The sequence below is a fragment of the Muntiacus reevesi genome, chromosome 1 (genome assembly GCF_963930625.1).
Source record: "Muntiacus reevesi chromosome 1, mMunRee1.1, whole genome shotgun sequence".
NCBI lineage: Eukaryota > Metazoa > Chordata > Mammalia > Artiodactyla > Cervidae > Muntiacus > Muntiacus reevesi.
This window is the reverse complement of record NC_089249.1, coordinates 152209317-152227638: the sequence shown is the minus strand read 5'-3', so window position 1 is coordinate 152227638 and position 18322 is coordinate 152209317. Positions and strand designations below refer to the sequence as shown.

General features: G+C 38.5%; 1 protein-coding gene across 1 annotated transcript in view; it reads left to right on the top strand.

The window, feature by feature from the left end:
* The first annotated feature begins 1097 nt into the window (after positions 1-1097).
* Positions 1098-18322, top strand: part of LOC136151636 (sterol carrier protein 2) — a 106186-nt gene continuing 88961 nt past the window's right edge. Inside the window, exons 1-5 of the mRNA XM_065912934.1 lie at positions 1098-1258; positions 4701-4758; positions 9902-9973; positions 14464-14595; positions 15841-15905. Of these exons, the coding sequence (XP_065769006.1) occupies positions 1190-1258; positions 4701-4758; positions 9902-9973; positions 14464-14595; positions 15841-15905 (396 nt within the window). The 5' untranslated portion in view covers positions 1098-1189. The remainder of the gene's footprint in view (positions 1259-4700; positions 4759-9901; positions 9974-14463; positions 14596-15840; positions 15906-18322) is intronic.

Genomic DNA, 18322 nt, shown 5'->3' with positions numbered 1-18322 from the left:
GAACAGACACATGGGGCAACTCACATTTATTCCCCCACCTCCACCTCCAGACTCTTGGAGTATTGATTTTGGGGTTACAGATACATTCTTATCATTAGGAAAATCTGCAAATTCAGAATCAGCCAATAAATATCATCCCCTAAATATGTAATATATCCACTGCATACCTACATATGTATTCCTTGTATCAAGTGCTAAAGACTTTGCTTCTATCACTTCGCTTAATCCTCACAAGACCAAAGGTCACACAGTGGACCTTCCTGGTGGCACAGAGGATAAGAATCTGTCTGCCAAGGCAGGGGACACGGGTTCGCTCAAATCCCGGGTCTGGGAAGATCCCACAAGCCCCTGAGCAACTAAGCCCCAGGCCGCCACAACTACTGAAGCTGGGGCATCTAGAGCCTGTTCTCCCCAACAAGACAAGCCAGCACAGTGAGAAGCCTGCGTACCGCAAGGAAGTCTAGCCGCCGCTCCTTACAACCAGAGAAAGTGCGCAAAGCAAGGGACATCGAGCAAAGCCAAAGATACATAAATAGTGAACAAACAAACCATATTATAAACACTAAAAAAAAAAAAAAAAAAAAAAAAAAAAAGTCACACAGCTAGTGACAGGACTTTGGTTTTATTTTAGACATTCATATAATAAAATCCGTTCCCCCTCCCCCGTAGTGTATCTCTTCTAACTACTACGACCGATAGGATACAGATCAACTCCCAACATTTCTAAATTTTTCGTCAGGCTACCCTTTCGTGAATCTGGTCTTCTCCCTCAATCTCAGGCCTTGCTGCAGGCCACAGTCGCCCTCATCATAGAGAATCTAAATCTGAAGGACTGGTACTAGGCTACACAGCCTTTTTCAAGGGCTGAAAGGGACGGAGTTTCCAACCAAGCGGTGAACTCTCGCCTTGAACTTTGTCCACCTAAGTACCGTAGCACTTTCCTTCCTACACCGAGAGCGCGTCGCCATTGTCTCCGCGCACGCGCACGCGCACGCGCACGTTGCCAGTTCTGCCCGCCCCGCCCCCTGGCCACCTCCTTCGCCCGGCCTGCCCGCCCCGCCCCTAGGCCGCCTCCTGTCGCGTCCCTGACCCCAGAGCTCAGGCGGAGCTGCAGCTTCAGTCTGCGCCAACCTCAGACCTGCAAGCTCTACGTCCGCTGCGCCCGCCTGTGCCCACAGTGGTTCGAACAATGTCTTTGTCCGCTTCACAGTCTCTGCTCCGGAACCGGGTGTTTGTGGTGGGGGTTGGGATGACCAAGGTAAACAGAGCCGTCGGTCCCCGTAGGTGGGCTCCCTGCTCCGCTCAGCCGGAGTGAGGCCGCGGGAGCCCTGAGTGACCGGGAAACGGGGGTGGCGGTGGGGGTGGGAGTGGGGGTGAGGTGTCAGGACTTGACGCCGTCCGTCTGTCTGCCCTTCCTACCGGAGGGCGCCACTGGCTTCCCACCGCCCAGCTCGGCTCCTTGTCTGTGAGGAATCAGAGTTGATGGGTTATGATGTTGATGTCTCTGCGGAATCATAAAGTCGCAGCGTTGTTCTGCGGCTGTATTTTCCTCCTTCTTCCCTTTTCTTCCTGGGCGCAGTTTGTGAAGAAGACCTCAAGATGACCCAAACTCCGCACCTCCTTAGAATATGGGTGGAATCCTAAGTTGTGTGGACTTGTAACTGAGGCAAGGTTTGCCCCATACCCAAAAGGAAAGCAGGTCGTGACTGTCGCCAGCCCTGCACTTCCAGGAATACTCCGTGTTGGATCCCCTCTCAGTTCCAAGTGCAGAGCAGAAATCTTAGTGAAGCTCAGCGTCTTGGCACAGGTGGCAGGTTTTCTGCATCCTCCGAGCTTTGCGTTTCTCACATGGTACTCTGCTTGGTACTCGGGAGGCCAGAGGCAGCTACAATCTCATTTCTTGACATGCTCACTACGTCTGTGCTCCAGTGATGCCAAACTACTGATAGTTTCGTCCCAAACCTTTTTATGCCTCTGTTGCCTTGCTTTCTGTTGTTTTCTCTCCTTAAGACCGTTTGTCTTCACTTGGTTAACTTGCTTGTATTTTTAAAAGATCAATTCAGATTTTCTAGGAGAAGTTCTGATTCACCTGACTGTCCCATAGAGCCCTGTACTTAACCTCTGTCTTAGTACTTTATATTTTATTCTGAAATTCTGTTTATATGTCTATATTCTTTTGCATATAGCCATCTCCCAGGTTAATTAATTGCTATATCTCTAGCACTTCGAAAATGCCTTGTGCCTGAAGAGCTCAGTAAGTGTTAGTTGAACACTATTAAATGGATATGCTTTGTGACAGAGGGTTCCTATGGGAAATTCTCTTTCTATGAAAACAGCCTTAAACTTTTAAGGTCCTGCTCTGTGTTTCATAGACAGCTATGTGTGGCAGAAGGGGCAAGGAAAATCTAGGGGATCTTTTTATAAGGGTAGTAATCCCATTCCTTTTAAAAATATTTATTTATTTGGCTGTGTCAGGTCTTATTTGCAGCACACAGGATCTTTGGTTGTGGCATGTTGTATCTAGCTCCCCAACCAGGGATCAACCCAGGGCCTCCTGCCTTGGAAGCTCAGATTCTAAGCCACTAGACCACCAGGGAATACCTTAAAATTTTTTTAAAAGACTCCAGAGAAAAGTCAGATTATCACTCTACTCAAAGGGCAAGATTTTAATAGACTTGAGTATAGCAAGAGTATGAAAAGTTCATTTATATTCTTTTAAGTTCAACATTGCTTTTAGCCTGTCAGCAACTCCTACTTATTACGTTTTAGTCTAGTATTAAAAAAGAATATCCACAATTATCTTAAAAGGCTATTAAAGTCCTCCTTCCTTTTCTAACCACATATCTGTGTGAGGTCAGATTTGCTTCATAGACTTCAACCCAAAAAATAATGCCAAAGGTTGAATGATGAATCAGCTGTGTCAGATGTAAGAATTCACCTGCCTCTGATGAAAGCAGATATTAAAGAGAATTGCTGAAGTGCAAAACAATACCCCTCATCAATTTTTCTTGGGGGGAATATAATAATTTTTAATAAAATTATTTATGTTAACATGTAATGGGGTTTTTTTTTTTGAGTGAATTGTTATTTTAAATGTCCTGTTATATCTGCTAATAGGGCAAATATTGGTATCTATAACCCTCATGATCAAAGTTCTGGCATCTTCAGTGGTTTTTAGGAATGTAAAGCCACCTTGAGACTGAAAAGTTCTGAGAATTACTGGTTCTAATCATTGAGTACTAAGAGCTGCTAACAACACAAAGAGAGAAAATCATATGTTCCCGGATGAAAGAGTAGACCACTACTGATAGTTTTGCCAAAGAGATAGAGTGAGCCTGCAAGATTCTGGATCTGGCTGGCAATCTGTGGGACAGAGAATAGAGGAACAGGTTGAACTGCATGATTATGTGATCTACAAAGTCCAGAGTGTGGGATACTACAGTCCCAGCAGTCTGGGTTCTTTAACAGGTGTGTTGAGAGGAAAAAAATGTAGTGGAGAGGAACCTGTAAATTAAAAGAGAATTTAAAAGACCCATAATTTTTTTTAAAAGGCAAGGCTGAAATAGAGTGTCCAAGACACTTGGATGATAGAGCTACGAAATAATACAAGGAAGCAATTATTATAAGGATCAGGATAATAATTACTTTGGGGGTGAGGCAGGGTTGGGGTAAGGGACAGCGTGTTTAGAAGAGTGTGTGAAATGCAGGGAAAGTTCTGTTTTTTAGTGTGCGTGGTTGTTGTCAAAGATAAAGGTAGACACTAGGTAAAGTGTTAGGGCAGATTTTAATCAATAGTATGCTATTGCAAAAGTAACTATATACACATGTGAGTAGAGAAGAGGAATCAGAGAAGCTTGAATAGAATTTGGTGAAGGAGAGAATCTTTGTCAATGATTACAAGAGTGTTTGCTTAAACTTTAAAAAATGAGGCAGTTAACTCCAGGAAAAACAAAGCAAAACAAATTGCTCAATGTAGCACATATAATCATAATATACAACCTGGTCCAATAATAAGCAACATTGTCCTAATAAGGTAAGCACTATGTACTGGTTTAATTTAAAACTTGTGTTTCCACTGTATAAGGAGGATGGAGAACTGTAAGTATATGTGAGGTGGTCTAAGAGACCTAATTCTCATTGTCACTTATTGGAGACTATGAAATAATTTCTTAAATTGTTAAGTCAAGAAATAATAGTATCAGAATATTTAGAAATGTGACATTTTATAAAAGAAATAACTAAAAGGATTGAAAATGGATGTTTTGGGAGCAAGTAAGACTAGTGAGTGGAGGGTAACAGATTGCTGTTTTTATTATAGGCTTTAGGGTAGGTTTTTATTTATTTTTTGCATTTCTTAGCTGTGGACTTTCCTTTTCTTTCATTTACCTCGCTCCTACTCATCCTTAAATACCTTATTTAAATAAGTATCAGTTCCTCTGGGAAGCCATTCTGTTCTGCTGAGCCTGGGTAGTTGTCTCTCCCAAATCATTCTGTACTTAGGACCCTGTTGCGTAATTGCCTGTCTTCCATTAAATAAGTTCCCTGCCGGTACAAACTGTATATTATTTATTATCAGAATACAGCAACACTGATAGGTACTCAGTTTGTTTTTGTTTAAATGACTAGATGTATTTCTGTGGTTCTCTCTTGTGAGAGACTATAACCATACTGTTTCCTTTTATTATCTTCTATATTTCTAGTTCACAAAGCCTGGAGTGGAGAATGCAAGAGACTACCCTGACTTGGCAAAGGAAGCAGGTAAAATAGAACATTTAGATCTTTGAACATTGTAGTTTATTATGTGGTCTGTCTTGATTGTGGAGCAGCCTTGCAATCTTCACAGGAAGCTTTTTCAGGGCCAAGCAGTCTAAACTTAGGTATCAGTTGTTTAAGGGAAATTCTAGCTTCCAGAGATCAAATTGCCAACATTCAATGGATCATAGAGATCCATTCCAAAGCAAAGGAATTCCAGGAGAACATCCACTTCTGCATCATTGACTACGTGAAAGCCTTTGACTGTGTGAATCACAACAAACTGGAAAATTCTTCAAGAGATGGGAATACCAGACCACCTTACCTATCTCCTGATGCAGGTCAAGAAGCAACAGTTAGCACCTTACATGGAACAACGGACTGGTTCAAATTGGGAAAGGAGCTTGACAAGGCTATTTATTGTCACCCTGTTTATTTAACTTATATGCAGGATATGTCATGGGAAATGCCAGGCTGAATGAATCATAAACTGAAGTGAACACTGCCAGGAGAAATATCAACAACCTCATATATGCAGATGATACCACTCTAATGGCAGAAAACGAAGAGGAACTAATACATGTAAATCCATGGCTGATTCATGTCAATGTATGACAAAAACCACTGCAATCTTGTAAAGTAATTAGCCTCCAACTAATAAAAATAAATGAAAAAAAAAAAAGAGGAACTAAAAAAGCCTCTTGATGAGGGTGAAAGAGGTGAGTGAAAAAGCTGGCTTAAAACTCAGCATTCAAAAACTAAGATCAAGGAATCCGATCCCATCACTTCATGGCAAACAGAAGGGGAAAAAGTACAAGCAGTGACAGATTTTATTTTCTTGGGCTCCAAAAATCACTGTGGATGGTCACTGCAGCCATGGAATCAAAAGACGCTTGCTCCTTGGAAGGAAAGCTATGACAATTGTAGACAGCATATTAAAAAGCAGAGACATTGCTTTGCCGACAAAGGTCTGTATAGACGAAGCTATGGTTTTTTCCAGTAGTCATATATGGATGTGAGTGTGAGACCATAAAGAAGGCTCAGCGCTGAAGAATCGGTGCTTTCAAATTGTGGTGCAGGAGAAGACTCTTGAGAGTCCCTTGGGACAGCAAGGTGCTCAAACCAGTCAATCCTAAAATAAATCAACCCTGAAATGTTCATTGGAAGGACTGATGCCGAAGCTCCAAAACTTTGGCCACCTGATATGAAGGGCTGACTCATTGGAAAAGACCCTGATGCTGGGAAAGATGGAAGGGAAATGGAGAAGAGGGCAGCAGAGGATGAGATGGTTAGATAGCATCACTGACTCAAGGGACATGACTTTGAGCAAACTCCGGGAGATAGTGAGGGACAGGGAATCCTGGCATAGTGCAGCCCATGGGGTCACAGAGTTGGACATGATTTAGCGACTGAACAACAAAGGCTTCCCGCACATGGAGAACTTGGAAACTTCGTGGTCCCATGAAGTTGTTTAGGAACAGTCCTTCTCATGTGAAGCCTTCCCCTTCTTCCTTTCTCTGTCAGATTGTTGCCAGGCAACCCAGAAAAGATTATTGTCATTTTTCATTAAACACTCCTGTCTCTCCAAGTACCTTGTGCACTCAGTGTTCGTAAATTAGATTTCATTTCAACTCCATTATACAGCTCTGTGTTTACTATATAGGGAATCAGCGCATCTCTGTCCCTAGAAGGAAGTTCATGAGATTTGATTAGCTGATGTTGATTCTCTAGGTGTACCATATTCATTCAGTGTTTATCGTTTGGTTGTTAAATCTTCTCCACTTGACTGTTGTCTCCAAACAGCTTCTACTTTTCTTTGAAATAGGAAATGCTTTAATCAATTTTTTTGTGTATTTTTTGTTCTATTTCTTTGTTAGTTAAAAGTGGTTACTATAATAATATATGGGTAGAATATTTTGATTATAAGATGGTAATGTTGAGATGAAACTCTTAAGTTTGAATTTACCTCTGGAATTGTCTAATAACAAGAAATTCAGCTTGATTGCCTCTGTTTACTGATTACAATTTTCTTCTTTTACAGACATTATTAGGAAAATGAACTCAATTTAAAAAAAGGAATTTTATGTAGAATATACTTTTAAAACTTAGCTTTTTTTTATAAAACCCCTTGGTTCCAACTGTGAGAAGTGAGAGGGAGGTGAGAAGTGCAAAAGGGTGACTCTGTTCACATATCTCATGTAGTTCTAGGTGAGTATGTTCACCTTCAGCCTACATCAGTCGTGTTTAGTTGAACATGTATCTAAGCATGACTTGGCGGGGAAGCCCCTGAGATACTATAAATGATTTCGTACTCAGCCCTCTGGACTTAACTTATCAGCTGTGGTCCTGAGGCAAGAGAATTGGTTTAACGGAAGTCTTACCCTCTAATTCTCCAGACTGGTTTTAGGAGGGGCTTCTGCTACCTTCCCTGCCCTCATTATTTCCTAAATGCATAGGGTGGAGGGAAGCACAACCAGCAGATTTGTGTCCTGTCACATTATTTACAGACTTCTTACTCTTTATACAGTCCTGCCCGTCTTCTTTCCCTCAGAGAAAGGTTAGGAATCCCTCTGCAGCTAAATGCAAAGTGGTAAAGCAACACCAAGTAACTCTCTGAAACTGTTTCAAATATTAATAGTTACTTCTGTGCTTCCTTTGTTTTCTAATCCCTTGAACATTTTTACTTAATGATGATTTAAATCTGAAAATACATGAAGACAACCTGGTGTTAGGAGAAAATGTTCAACAAATATTAAGTAGTGCATCCCGGGCACTTGGAAAGATTCAGTCAAAGTCTGGTGTACAGATATCAGAGCCTTTGCCCTCTAGTATAGAAAATAAGGCAAGTTCCCATGCATGGTGAATAGACCATGGGAGGTGCAAGATGCTTTGGCCACTTAGAGGAGGGTCAGAGCACAGGCTCAAACTTATACCTTTTCACCATAACTCATTCTCTCCTACTAATTATAAGAGCAATGCATGTTATTTATTGGAACATAGAAATATATAATAATGAAAACAAAGTTTGTAACCCAAGCCTTGCTACTGTTAACATCTCGGTGTGTTCTCTTTTAATATTTTTTTTTCTATGGCTCTCTGGGATCTTATTCTAAATGTAGTTTTGTATCATGATTTCTAAAACTTATTATTATAAGCTTTTCTCCTGTCACTTAAAACTGAAAAAAATTAAATTTGCATGTTTCTTTGTATATTTATGCCATAATTAAAATTTTTAAAAAATTGTTTATTTTTAATTGAAGGATAATTGCTTTACAATGTTGTTGGTTTCTGTCACACATCAGCATGAATCAGCCATAGGTATACACATGTCCGCTCCCTCTTGAACTTCCCTTCCCCCTCCATTCTATCCCACCTGGCTAGGTTGTCACAGAATACCAGGCTGAAATCCCTGTGCTATATAGCAGCTTCTCGTTAGCTATCTGTGTTACGCACAGTTACGTACATGTTTCAACACTACTCTCCATTCGTCTGACCCTCTCCTTCCCCCACTGTGCCCAGAAGTCTGCTCTCTGTGTTTGGGTCTCTATTCCTGTCCTGCAAATAGGTTCGTCAGTATCATTTTTCTAAATTCCATATATATACACATTTATACACTCTATTTGTTTTTCTGACTTACTTCACTCTGTTTAACAGTATGCTATCATTTTTGTTGTATATTTGCTTTACAGCTTTTTGATATTTTAGAAGAATTATAGTGAACATCTTGTTGAACACACACGTTTGTTCTCATCACTGAGGACAAAGCCTAGAAGTAGACTCATTGGAGCAATGAATATAAACAGTTTTATCAGTCTTTGTCAGATTATTTTTCTGACCATTATTAGTTTTACTGGGAGCATATGAAAATGCTCTTTGTTTTTTTGCTCATACATTAAACAGGAAAAGAAAACTGGTCTGACTAAACCAATCCCATGGTCAATCATACATATATCCTCTTAAGTTAAAAAAATCTTTAAAGTGATACATTCATTTGGTTAGAACACACACACACACACACACACACACACACACACACACACACACACGCACGCACGCACGCACACACACACACACACACACACACGCACACACACACACACACACGTGGTTTATACTTCCCAGACCTCTTCTGGGGCAACTTCTTTTAACTGTCCTGGCTTTAGTTCTTCTGGTGGTTATCTCCCTATCTCTAAATACTCTTTCCACCACAATTGTTCTCATTTTTGATTTATTAGTTTTAGATATCTGTTTGCTTTTCACTATGGTAGATGAGGGTTTACGTCAACATTTTCTCTAGCTTCCACTCTCTTCTTCTTAGTTTATTTTCATAATTTTTCTCAATTCCTCCAGTGGTCATTTCTACACCTTTGTGTAGCTTCCTTGAAGCTTCTTTTCTTGTTCCATAGACAGAGTCATCTCTTGATCCTGGTTTTGTAAGATGACCATATCAGTGCTCCCACAGTTCCCCTCCTCAGCACTGACATTCTATCCTATTTTGCCCTCTAGATGAGTGATAGAGCGACAGAAATGAATAAGATACCTTGCCATTAAGGAGCTTTAAGACTCTTGGGGTTTAATATATTTATAGTTAGGTGTACAGTTAAAATAGGAAATGTTAAATATCAAAAAGGTGGTGTGAAAAAGTATTACAATAGCTTAGAGGAAGAAATGATAACTTTAAAAAAAATTTTATTTTTTATTGAAGGATAATTGCTTTACAGAATTTTGCTTTTTTCTGTCAAATCTCAACATGAATCAGCCATAGGTATACATATATCCCCTCCCTCTTGAAGCTCCCTCCAAATGATAACTTTTGAAAGCTAAGATAACTTCTGAAAGGCTGAGATGATTTGATGAAGGATTTTCATTTGAATTGATCCCTGGGTTCGGAAGATTCCCTGGAGGAGGAAATGGCAACCCACTCCAGATTATCGCCTGGAAAATCCCATAGACAAGTGTTGGGAGGATCCTGGCGGGCTATAGTACTTGGGGTCACGGAGAGTCGGACACAAACCGCAACTGAACAAACTAGAGTTAGAGAGCGACTAAACAGCAACAACACTCTAGAGTTAGATTTACTCTGGGAAAACTCTGAACTTATTTTTACTCACTTAAAGCGTTATGTGATAAAACTTTTTTGTTTTTATAGGCCAGAAGGCTTTGGCGGATGCACAGATCCCTTATTCTGCAGTGGAGCAGGCATGTATTGGCTATGTTTATGGTACGTGGAGACTATATATTCTAAAAGTTGTTCACCTAAGTCTATCATCAACTACATAAACAATACAGAGGAATTTGTGAATTTTAACCCTCAAAACTCAGAATTCAGGGTCTTATTTTCATTATTTTTAGAATTTCCTTATGTGTCAGCCTAGTTTAGTACACACATATATTTTGCCATTATTGTGTTGCCAATAAAGGGGACAAATTTAAAACACTTGTCTTTAAAAAAGAAAAAATTACTCATGTAAAAATTACTACCATGAAAAAGTAATTATTTTTCAGATGAGTAATTTTTGTTTTTTGTTGTCTTGAAATTTGTTTTTATTGATTTTTGTGTCTAATAAAATGTTTTCCATATTTTTTTTTCTGATTAGAAAACTTTTTTTTCTGATTAGAAAAATGTTGCATGTAAAAGCACAAGAAAAAAATAAGTTACCTGTAATCTCATTATCCATATGTTATTACCATTAATTTTTTGGTGTAAATCCTTCAGTGAGTATGAATGCATGTGAATGCATTATGAATGAATTATGTATAAACACATAATTGCCTTTTAAATTTAGGTCCTAGTTACATACATTTTGGTGACCTGTTTTTCTCATTTTTGTGTATCCAGTTTTTCCCATGTGGTTCAGTTTTCTTTCACATTATCATTAACATTTTTCAGTTTTTTTTTTCTGGAATAGATTAAATATTCACATGGTATAAAAATACAAGAAAAAGGTGGATAGTTATATAGTGGAAAGTTTCACTCTGAATCCTGTCTCCCTGTCTGTGGTTCCCTTTGCTGACAAGTTCACTCATTTCTTTTTTTTTTTTTTTAATTGAAGTGTATTTGACTTAAAATACTGTGTTAGTTTGACATGTACAGGAAAGTGATTCAGTTACATATGTATATTTTCAGATTATTTTACTTTATAGGTTATTATAGATGTTGAATATTGTTCCCTGTGTTACACAGTAAATACTTGTTACTTACCTATTTTGTGTATAGTAGTGCCTTGTACATTAATTTTTAATCTACCTTTTCATAGGTAATTTATGCATATAAAAGCAAATGTATGAGAGTGTATAAATACACCTCCCTTTCTTTTGTTGGACACATGGTAGCGTAAATACATACTATTTTGTATTTTACTTTTTTTTTAACTTAGTAGCTCTTTGTGACTATTCCAGTTATTTCATAAAGAGTTTCCTTGGTCTCTTTTAATGATAGCATAGTGTTCCATTGAATAGATATATCATGATTTGTTTAATCGACCCTCTTTTAATAGCCATTTAGAATATTCTTAGGCTTTTTACACATTTTAAATTATTTCATGATATGCTAGTCTTGAGGATTTACTACAGTTTATTTAGCAGTAGAAATGATATCGTATTTGTTGGCATTTTAAATTATTTAGTTATAAAAGAATATAGTAAGCATTCCTGTAGATGATCTTTATGTGTATCTGTGATTATTTTTTTGAGATTTCAAGGTATCAAGAGAATTCTTAAAGGGAAATTTGCTAGTTCAAAGAGATGCACAGTGTATTTATGAATAGGAGGTCCTGAATCTTGCTGTTTTCTTTGAAGACTTCTAGAGCATCTGTATCTTCAGGTGTTTCCATCATGCTGCTCCAGCTTGTCTGCCTTGGTGGCCATGTTACTTGGGAAAGAGAATCAAATGTGTATTCCACTTGGGTTATTATTTTTCTGGAATACCCTGGCATGCAGAATCTTTTAACTTTTTGAAATTTTGATATGAAGAGAAAAATCAAGGCCTTTTGATCAGTTAGTTTTAACAGATTTATTCAGTTCAGTTCCATTTAGTCGCTCAGTCGTGTCCGACTCTTTGCGATACCATGGGCTGCAGCATGCCAGGCCTCCCTGTCCATCACCAACTCTTGGAGTTTACTCAAACTCATGACCATTGAGTCGGTGATGCCATCCAACCATCTCATCCTCTGTCGTCCCCTTCTCCTCCTGCCTTCAATCTTTCCCAGCATCAGGGTCTTTTCCAGTGAGTCAGTTCTTTGCATCAGGTGGCCAAAGTATTAGAGTTTCAGCTTCAGCGTCAGTCCTTCCAATGAACATTCAGGACTGATCTCCTTTAGGATGGACTGGTTGGATCTCCTTGCAGTCCAAGGGACTCTCAAGAGTCTTCTCCAACAACATAGTTCAAAAGCATCAACTCTTCAACGCCCAGCTTTCTTTATGGTCCAACTCTGACATCCATGCATGACTACCGGAAAAGCCATAGCTTTGACTAGATAGACCTTTGCTGGCAAGGTAATGTCTGTGCTTTTTAATATGCTGTCTAGGTTGGTCATAACTTTTCTTCCAAGGAGCAAGCGTCTTTTAATTTCATGGCTGCAGTCACCATCTGCAGTGATTTAAGAGCCCAAGAAAATAAAGTCTGTCACTGTTTCCATTGCTTCCCCATCTGTTTGCCATGAAGTGATGGGACCAGATACCATGATCTTAGTTTTCTGAATGTTGCATTTTAAGCCAACTTTTTCACTCTCCTCTTTCTCTTTCATCAAGAGGCTCTTTAGTTCCTCTTTGCTTTCTGCCATAAGGGTGTCATCTGCATATCTGAAGTATTTCTCCTGGCAATCTTGATTCCAGCTTATGCTTCATCCAGCCCAGCATTTCTCATGATTTACTCTGCATATAAATTAAATAAGCAGGATGACAGTATACACCCTTTACGTATTCCTTTCCCGATTTGGAACCAATCTGTTGTTCCATGTCCAGTTCTAACTGTTGCTTCTTGACCTGCATACAGATTCTCAGGAGGTAGGTCAGGTGGTCTGGTATTCCCATCTCTTTCAGAATTTTCCACAGTTTGTTGTGATCCACACAGTCAAAGACTTTGGCATAATCAGTAAAGCAGAAGTAGATGTTTTTCTGGAACTCTCTTGCTTTTTCGATGATCCAATGGATGTTGGCAATTTGATCTCTGGTTCCTCTGCCTTTTCTAAATCCAGATTGAAGCATCTGAAAATTCACGGTTCACATACTGTTGAAGCCTGACTTGGAGAATTTTGTGCATTACTTTGCTAGCATGTGAGATGAATGCAATGTGCGGTAGTGTGAGCATTCTTTGGCATTGCCTTTCTTTGGGATTGGAATGAAAACTGACCTTTTCCAATCCTGTGGCCACTGTGAGTTTTCCAAGTTTGCTGGCATATTGAGTGCAGCACTTTCACAGCATCATCTTTTAGGATTTGAAATAGCGCAACTGGAATTCCATCACCTCCACTAGCTTTGTTTGTAGTGATGCTTTCTAAAGCCCACTTGACTTCACATTCCAGGATGTTTGGCTCTAGGTGAGTGATCATACCATCATGATTATCTGGGTCATGAAGATCTTTTTTGTATAGTTCTTCTGTGTATTCTTGCCACCTCTTCTTAATATCATATGCCTCTGTTAGGTCCTTACCGTTTCTGTCCTTTATTGAGCCCATCTTTGCATGAAATGTTCCTTTGGTATTTCTAATTTTCTTGAAGAGATCTCTTGTCTTTCTTATTCTGTTGTTTTCCTCTATTTCTTTGCATTGATCACTGAGGAAGGCTTTCTTATCTCTTCTTGCTATTCTTTGGAACTCTGCATTCAAATGGGTCTAATCTTTCCTTTTCTCCTTTGCCTTTTACTTCTCTTCTTTTCATAGCTATTTGTAAGGCGTCCTCAGGCAACCATTTTGCCTTTTTGCATTTCTTTTTCTTGGGGATGGTCTTGATCACTGCCTCCTGTACAATGTAACGAACCTCTCTCCATAGTTCTTCATGTACTCTGTCTATCAGATCTAATCCCTTGAATCTATTAGTCACTTCCACTGTATAATCATAAGGGATTTGATTTAGGTCATACCTGTATGGTCTAGTGGTTTTTCCTACTTTCTTCAATTTAAGTCTGAATTTGGCAATAAGGAGTTCATGATCTGAGCTGTAGTCAGCTCCTGGTCTTTTTTTTGCTGACTGTATAGAGCTTCTCCATCTTTGGTGGCAAAGAATATAATCAGTCTGATTTCGGTAATGACCGTCTGGTGAAGTCCATGTGTAGAGTCTTCTCTTGTGTTTTTGGAAGACAGTGTTATGACCAGTGCATTCTCTTGGCAAAACTCTATTAGCCTTTGCCCTGCTTCATTCTGTACTTCAAGGCCAAGTTTGCCTGATACTCCAGAGATTTATGTCTGATAACATACATGAAATATTGCTTCCTTTATCCTGTAACCCTACCCAGATTGAGTTGTTTGCTATTACCTGATCATTTCTCTACTTTCCTACCTCTGTGTTATGTAAATAAAGTGCATATATATACTGTGTTTTGAGAATTTTTGTATTTGCACAATACGTGGTGCTTCATGCTGAAACTGTTTCTGAGTAAGATGTCCATGTTTTATGTTAGACAAAGGCATAATACTAGAAAAATATAATGTATTATATTGCTTTGCAGCTCCATAATTCTCATGTTGCATAGATAATTTTCTTTTTTCTTTGTAGGTGACTCTGCCAGTGGGCAGAGGGCTATCTATCATGGTTTGGGACTGACTGGAATTCCTATAATCAACGTCAACAATAACTGTTCTACTGGCTCAACTGCTTTGTTTGTGGCCCGGCAACTGGTTCAGGGTGGTGAGACGTGCCTATTTGTCTAGTGTACTTAAATAGATGTGGGGTTATTGCCCTTCTTTTATGATGTCTCCATACAGCCATCAGAGGGATTTCTTTTTAATGTATTTTTTTTAAATAAAAATTTTATTGATATATACTTCATATAGCACAAAAGTGTAGAATTCAGCGTCTTTAGTATGTTCCCAGGTTTATGCAACTATCAGCACTGTTTAATCTTAGAACATTTGTATCACCCGCAGAAGGGAGCTGTACCTATTAGCGGTCACTTCCCATTTCTCCCTCCCCACAACCCTTGGCAACCACTAATTTACTTTCTGTCTCTATGGATTTACATATTCTGAACATTATATAAATGGAATCATATATTATATGACCTTTTATGGCTTTTTTCACTTACCAGAATATTTTCACAGTTTGTTCATATTTTAGCATGTATCAGTACTGCATTCTTTTTTGTGGCCCAATAGTAATCCATTGTATGAATATACCACATTTTGTTGACCCATTTATCAGTTGATGTACACTGTGCTATTTCTGCTTTTTGGCTATTATGAATAACCCTGCTATAAGCATTTGTGTACAACTTTTTTGTGGCCATATGTTTTCAGTTCTCTTGGGTATATATCATAGTCTGTATTTCCAAATGTTCTAGGCTCCTTCATTAGGCCTTTTTTTCTTTCTTCTGATTGTTGATTATTACTCTGCTACTCGGTGTTTTAATTGTTGGAGCTTTATAATGTCTCACTGTTGGATACTAGTAGCCCTTGTGGCCCCTACCTTGGTATTTTTTTTCTTTTTTTAAAGAAAAATTTTGGCAGTCCTGCTTGTTTTGCTGTTCATTTGAACTTTAACATCATTTTTAGATGCCCCCTCTTTCCAAAAATAGTTCTGTTGAGATTTTGATCAAGATTCTTTAAAATTTTTTAAAATTGTATTTAATGTTTAAAAATTCACAATTAGCTAGCTATTTGTATTTGTTCTTCACTGGAACATATTTCCACATTAATAAAAAGTTTTATTAACACTCCAAATCAAAGGAAGAAGTATATACTTTATTGATTTTTCCTTGTATCTAGAGGTGTATAAGAATTTTCTCTGAAATTTTTCACTTATAAATTTTATAGGACTACACTATGTTTTTACATTTTGTGTACATCAACATAATTGTTTAAATAGAAATGTTTAAGGGTATTTTGTTCGAGTCAAGAAACTTAATTTTTCAAGATAATTACATTTTCTTTCAAGGTCTGGCAGATTGTGTCTTGGCTCTTGGGTTTGAGAAGATGGAAAAGGGACCCCTTGCAATAAGCGTGAGTCTCATTTATTTTTGTTTTGGAATTGTTATAACACTATGAGAAAACTTTGCCCTTCTGACTGCCATAAATAGAGCTTGCAAAAGCTGAAAGATGAGATTGTATATGTATGCATGCCCATGTGCTGAGTCACTCAGTTGTGTCCAACTTTTTGCGACCCCACGAATTGTAACCTGCCTGTCAGGCTCCTCTGTCCGTGGAATTTTCCAGGCAAGAATACTGGAGTGGCTTGCCACTTTCTCCTCCAGGGAATCTTCCTGACCCAGAGATCGAACCCTCATCTCCTCGGTTTTCTGCATTGGCAGGTGGATTCTTACTGTGCCACCTGAGAAGACCATATGTATGCAGAGATCCTGGTAATTTAGACAGTAAAGAATCTTAGAGTTAATTTTGCTCAACACCTTTATTTTGTGAAACTTATGTTCAGACAGGTTAGATGATTGAATCTGAGATGGACCTGTGTATTTAATTTGAAACATTCAAATTTTATTCATTCGTTGAAAAATTAATTCGATTCAACAGACTGAAGAGTGTCAATAAAGTTTGGGACTTCTGTTTTCCATAATGGCAAGTCAGGTTTTTAAATCATTTCTCCTAATGATCACAACTAAAATATTTGAATGTAATAGAAATAAGATACCCTGAAGACACTGAAGAACTAACAGGAGAGGAACTGCAGGTGTATGCTAGAAAATTAAGATCAGCATTAGAAGTTGTTTTTGCCTCAGAGGCCTTTGATCAGGAAGCCTTGAGCTTCCGTTTTGATGGCCCCCTAGGATGAAGGGGAAAGTAGTCAAAGCTCAGGTGCTCCGAAGATCAGAAGTTTAATACCCACTCTCCACATTTAACTGGGTGGACTCTGTAGGGTTAAACCTTTTAGGTAAGGGTGAACACAAAGTAAAACTTCCCCCCTCCCCTCCATCCTCTTTTCCCCACCTTCAGGAGATTACAGGGAGAATTGCCTTGGCAGTGAACAGAGCAAGGGAGAAGAAAAGAGGACGAAATAACCAGAAAACCTTTCACTGAGAATTAAGAAACCAAAGGCTATTTTCATGTGGGACTGCTGCCAAAATGCTCATTTGCTTGGGTGGTGAAAGAAACATCAGGCTATGAATTGAGCCTGGACTTAGGCTCAGTCGGTAAAGAATCCGCCTGCAGTGTGCGAGACCTGGCTTCAATCCCTGTGTTGGGAAGATCCCCTGGAGGAGGGCATGACAGCACACTCCAGTATTCTTGCCTGGAGAATCCCCATGGACTGAGGAGCTTGGTGGGTTACAGTCCATGTGGTCCCACGGAGTTGGACACAACTGAGCAACGAAGCACAGCACAGCACATGAATTGAGTCTAAATTGGTTCCAGATTGGTACCAGTTACTTTCTACCATTAAGTTGCACTTAACAGAAGCAACTACAAATTTTCTTGTGGAGGAAAGCATCTTCCTTCTAGGCTTTGAGAACTCTTCAAGTAAGTTTTCAAGGACCTGCAATTAAAGATAACCTCGTTAAAGAAACAAGGCACTATATTTGAGGACCAGGATAAAGAAGGAAGAGTAAAAAGTGATCTCTGCAGACCTCTAAAGCTAGATACATTGGATACAGATTTAGGCATACTTACTATGTTTAAAAAAAAAGACAAGCTTGAAAATACCTCAGGGGTATAAGAAACTACAAAAAGGGATATTGTAGGCTTTGGAAAAGTACCAAATATGATTTATAGAATAAAAATGAAATATTTAAAACTGAAAATTCAAAAGATATGTTTGATAGCTAATTATACATGATTAAAAGAGAATTTCTAGTGAAACGGGACTAGAAGTAATTATTTAGAGTACACTATAGAAAGAAAAAAGATTGAAAATAGGCAGGAAGTTATGATATATGGAGAGTAGTGTGATAAGTTATAATAAATGGGTAATTGGAATTAATCAGGAGAAGTGGTGAGAGAGAAAATAGGGCATAGGCATTTTGTCTATCTTTTCAGAACATTAGCTGTTAGTTTCATTTATCTTTTTAATTTTCTTTTCAGCCTCTCTTTCATTTATTTCCTCTCTAATTTTTGTTATTTTCTTCCTTCTAATGATTTTAGGCTTCAGTTATTCTTTTTTTCTAGTTTCTTGAGTGAAAAGTTAAGTTGTTTATTTGAGATCTTTCTTGTTCTTAATGTAAGCATTGTTATGAATATCCCTCTTAGGACTGCTTTTACGGCATCCCACAAATTTTGATGTATTGTATTTCCATTTTTGTTTGTCTCAGGGTACTCTATGATTTCTTCTTTGACTTATTGGTTGTACAGTAGCATGTTGTTTAATATCCACATATTTGAATTTTATAGTTTTCTTCTTGTAATTGTTTTCTGCTATTAAGCCACAGTGGTTGGAAAAGATGCCTTTTATGATTTCAGTCTTAAATTTATTA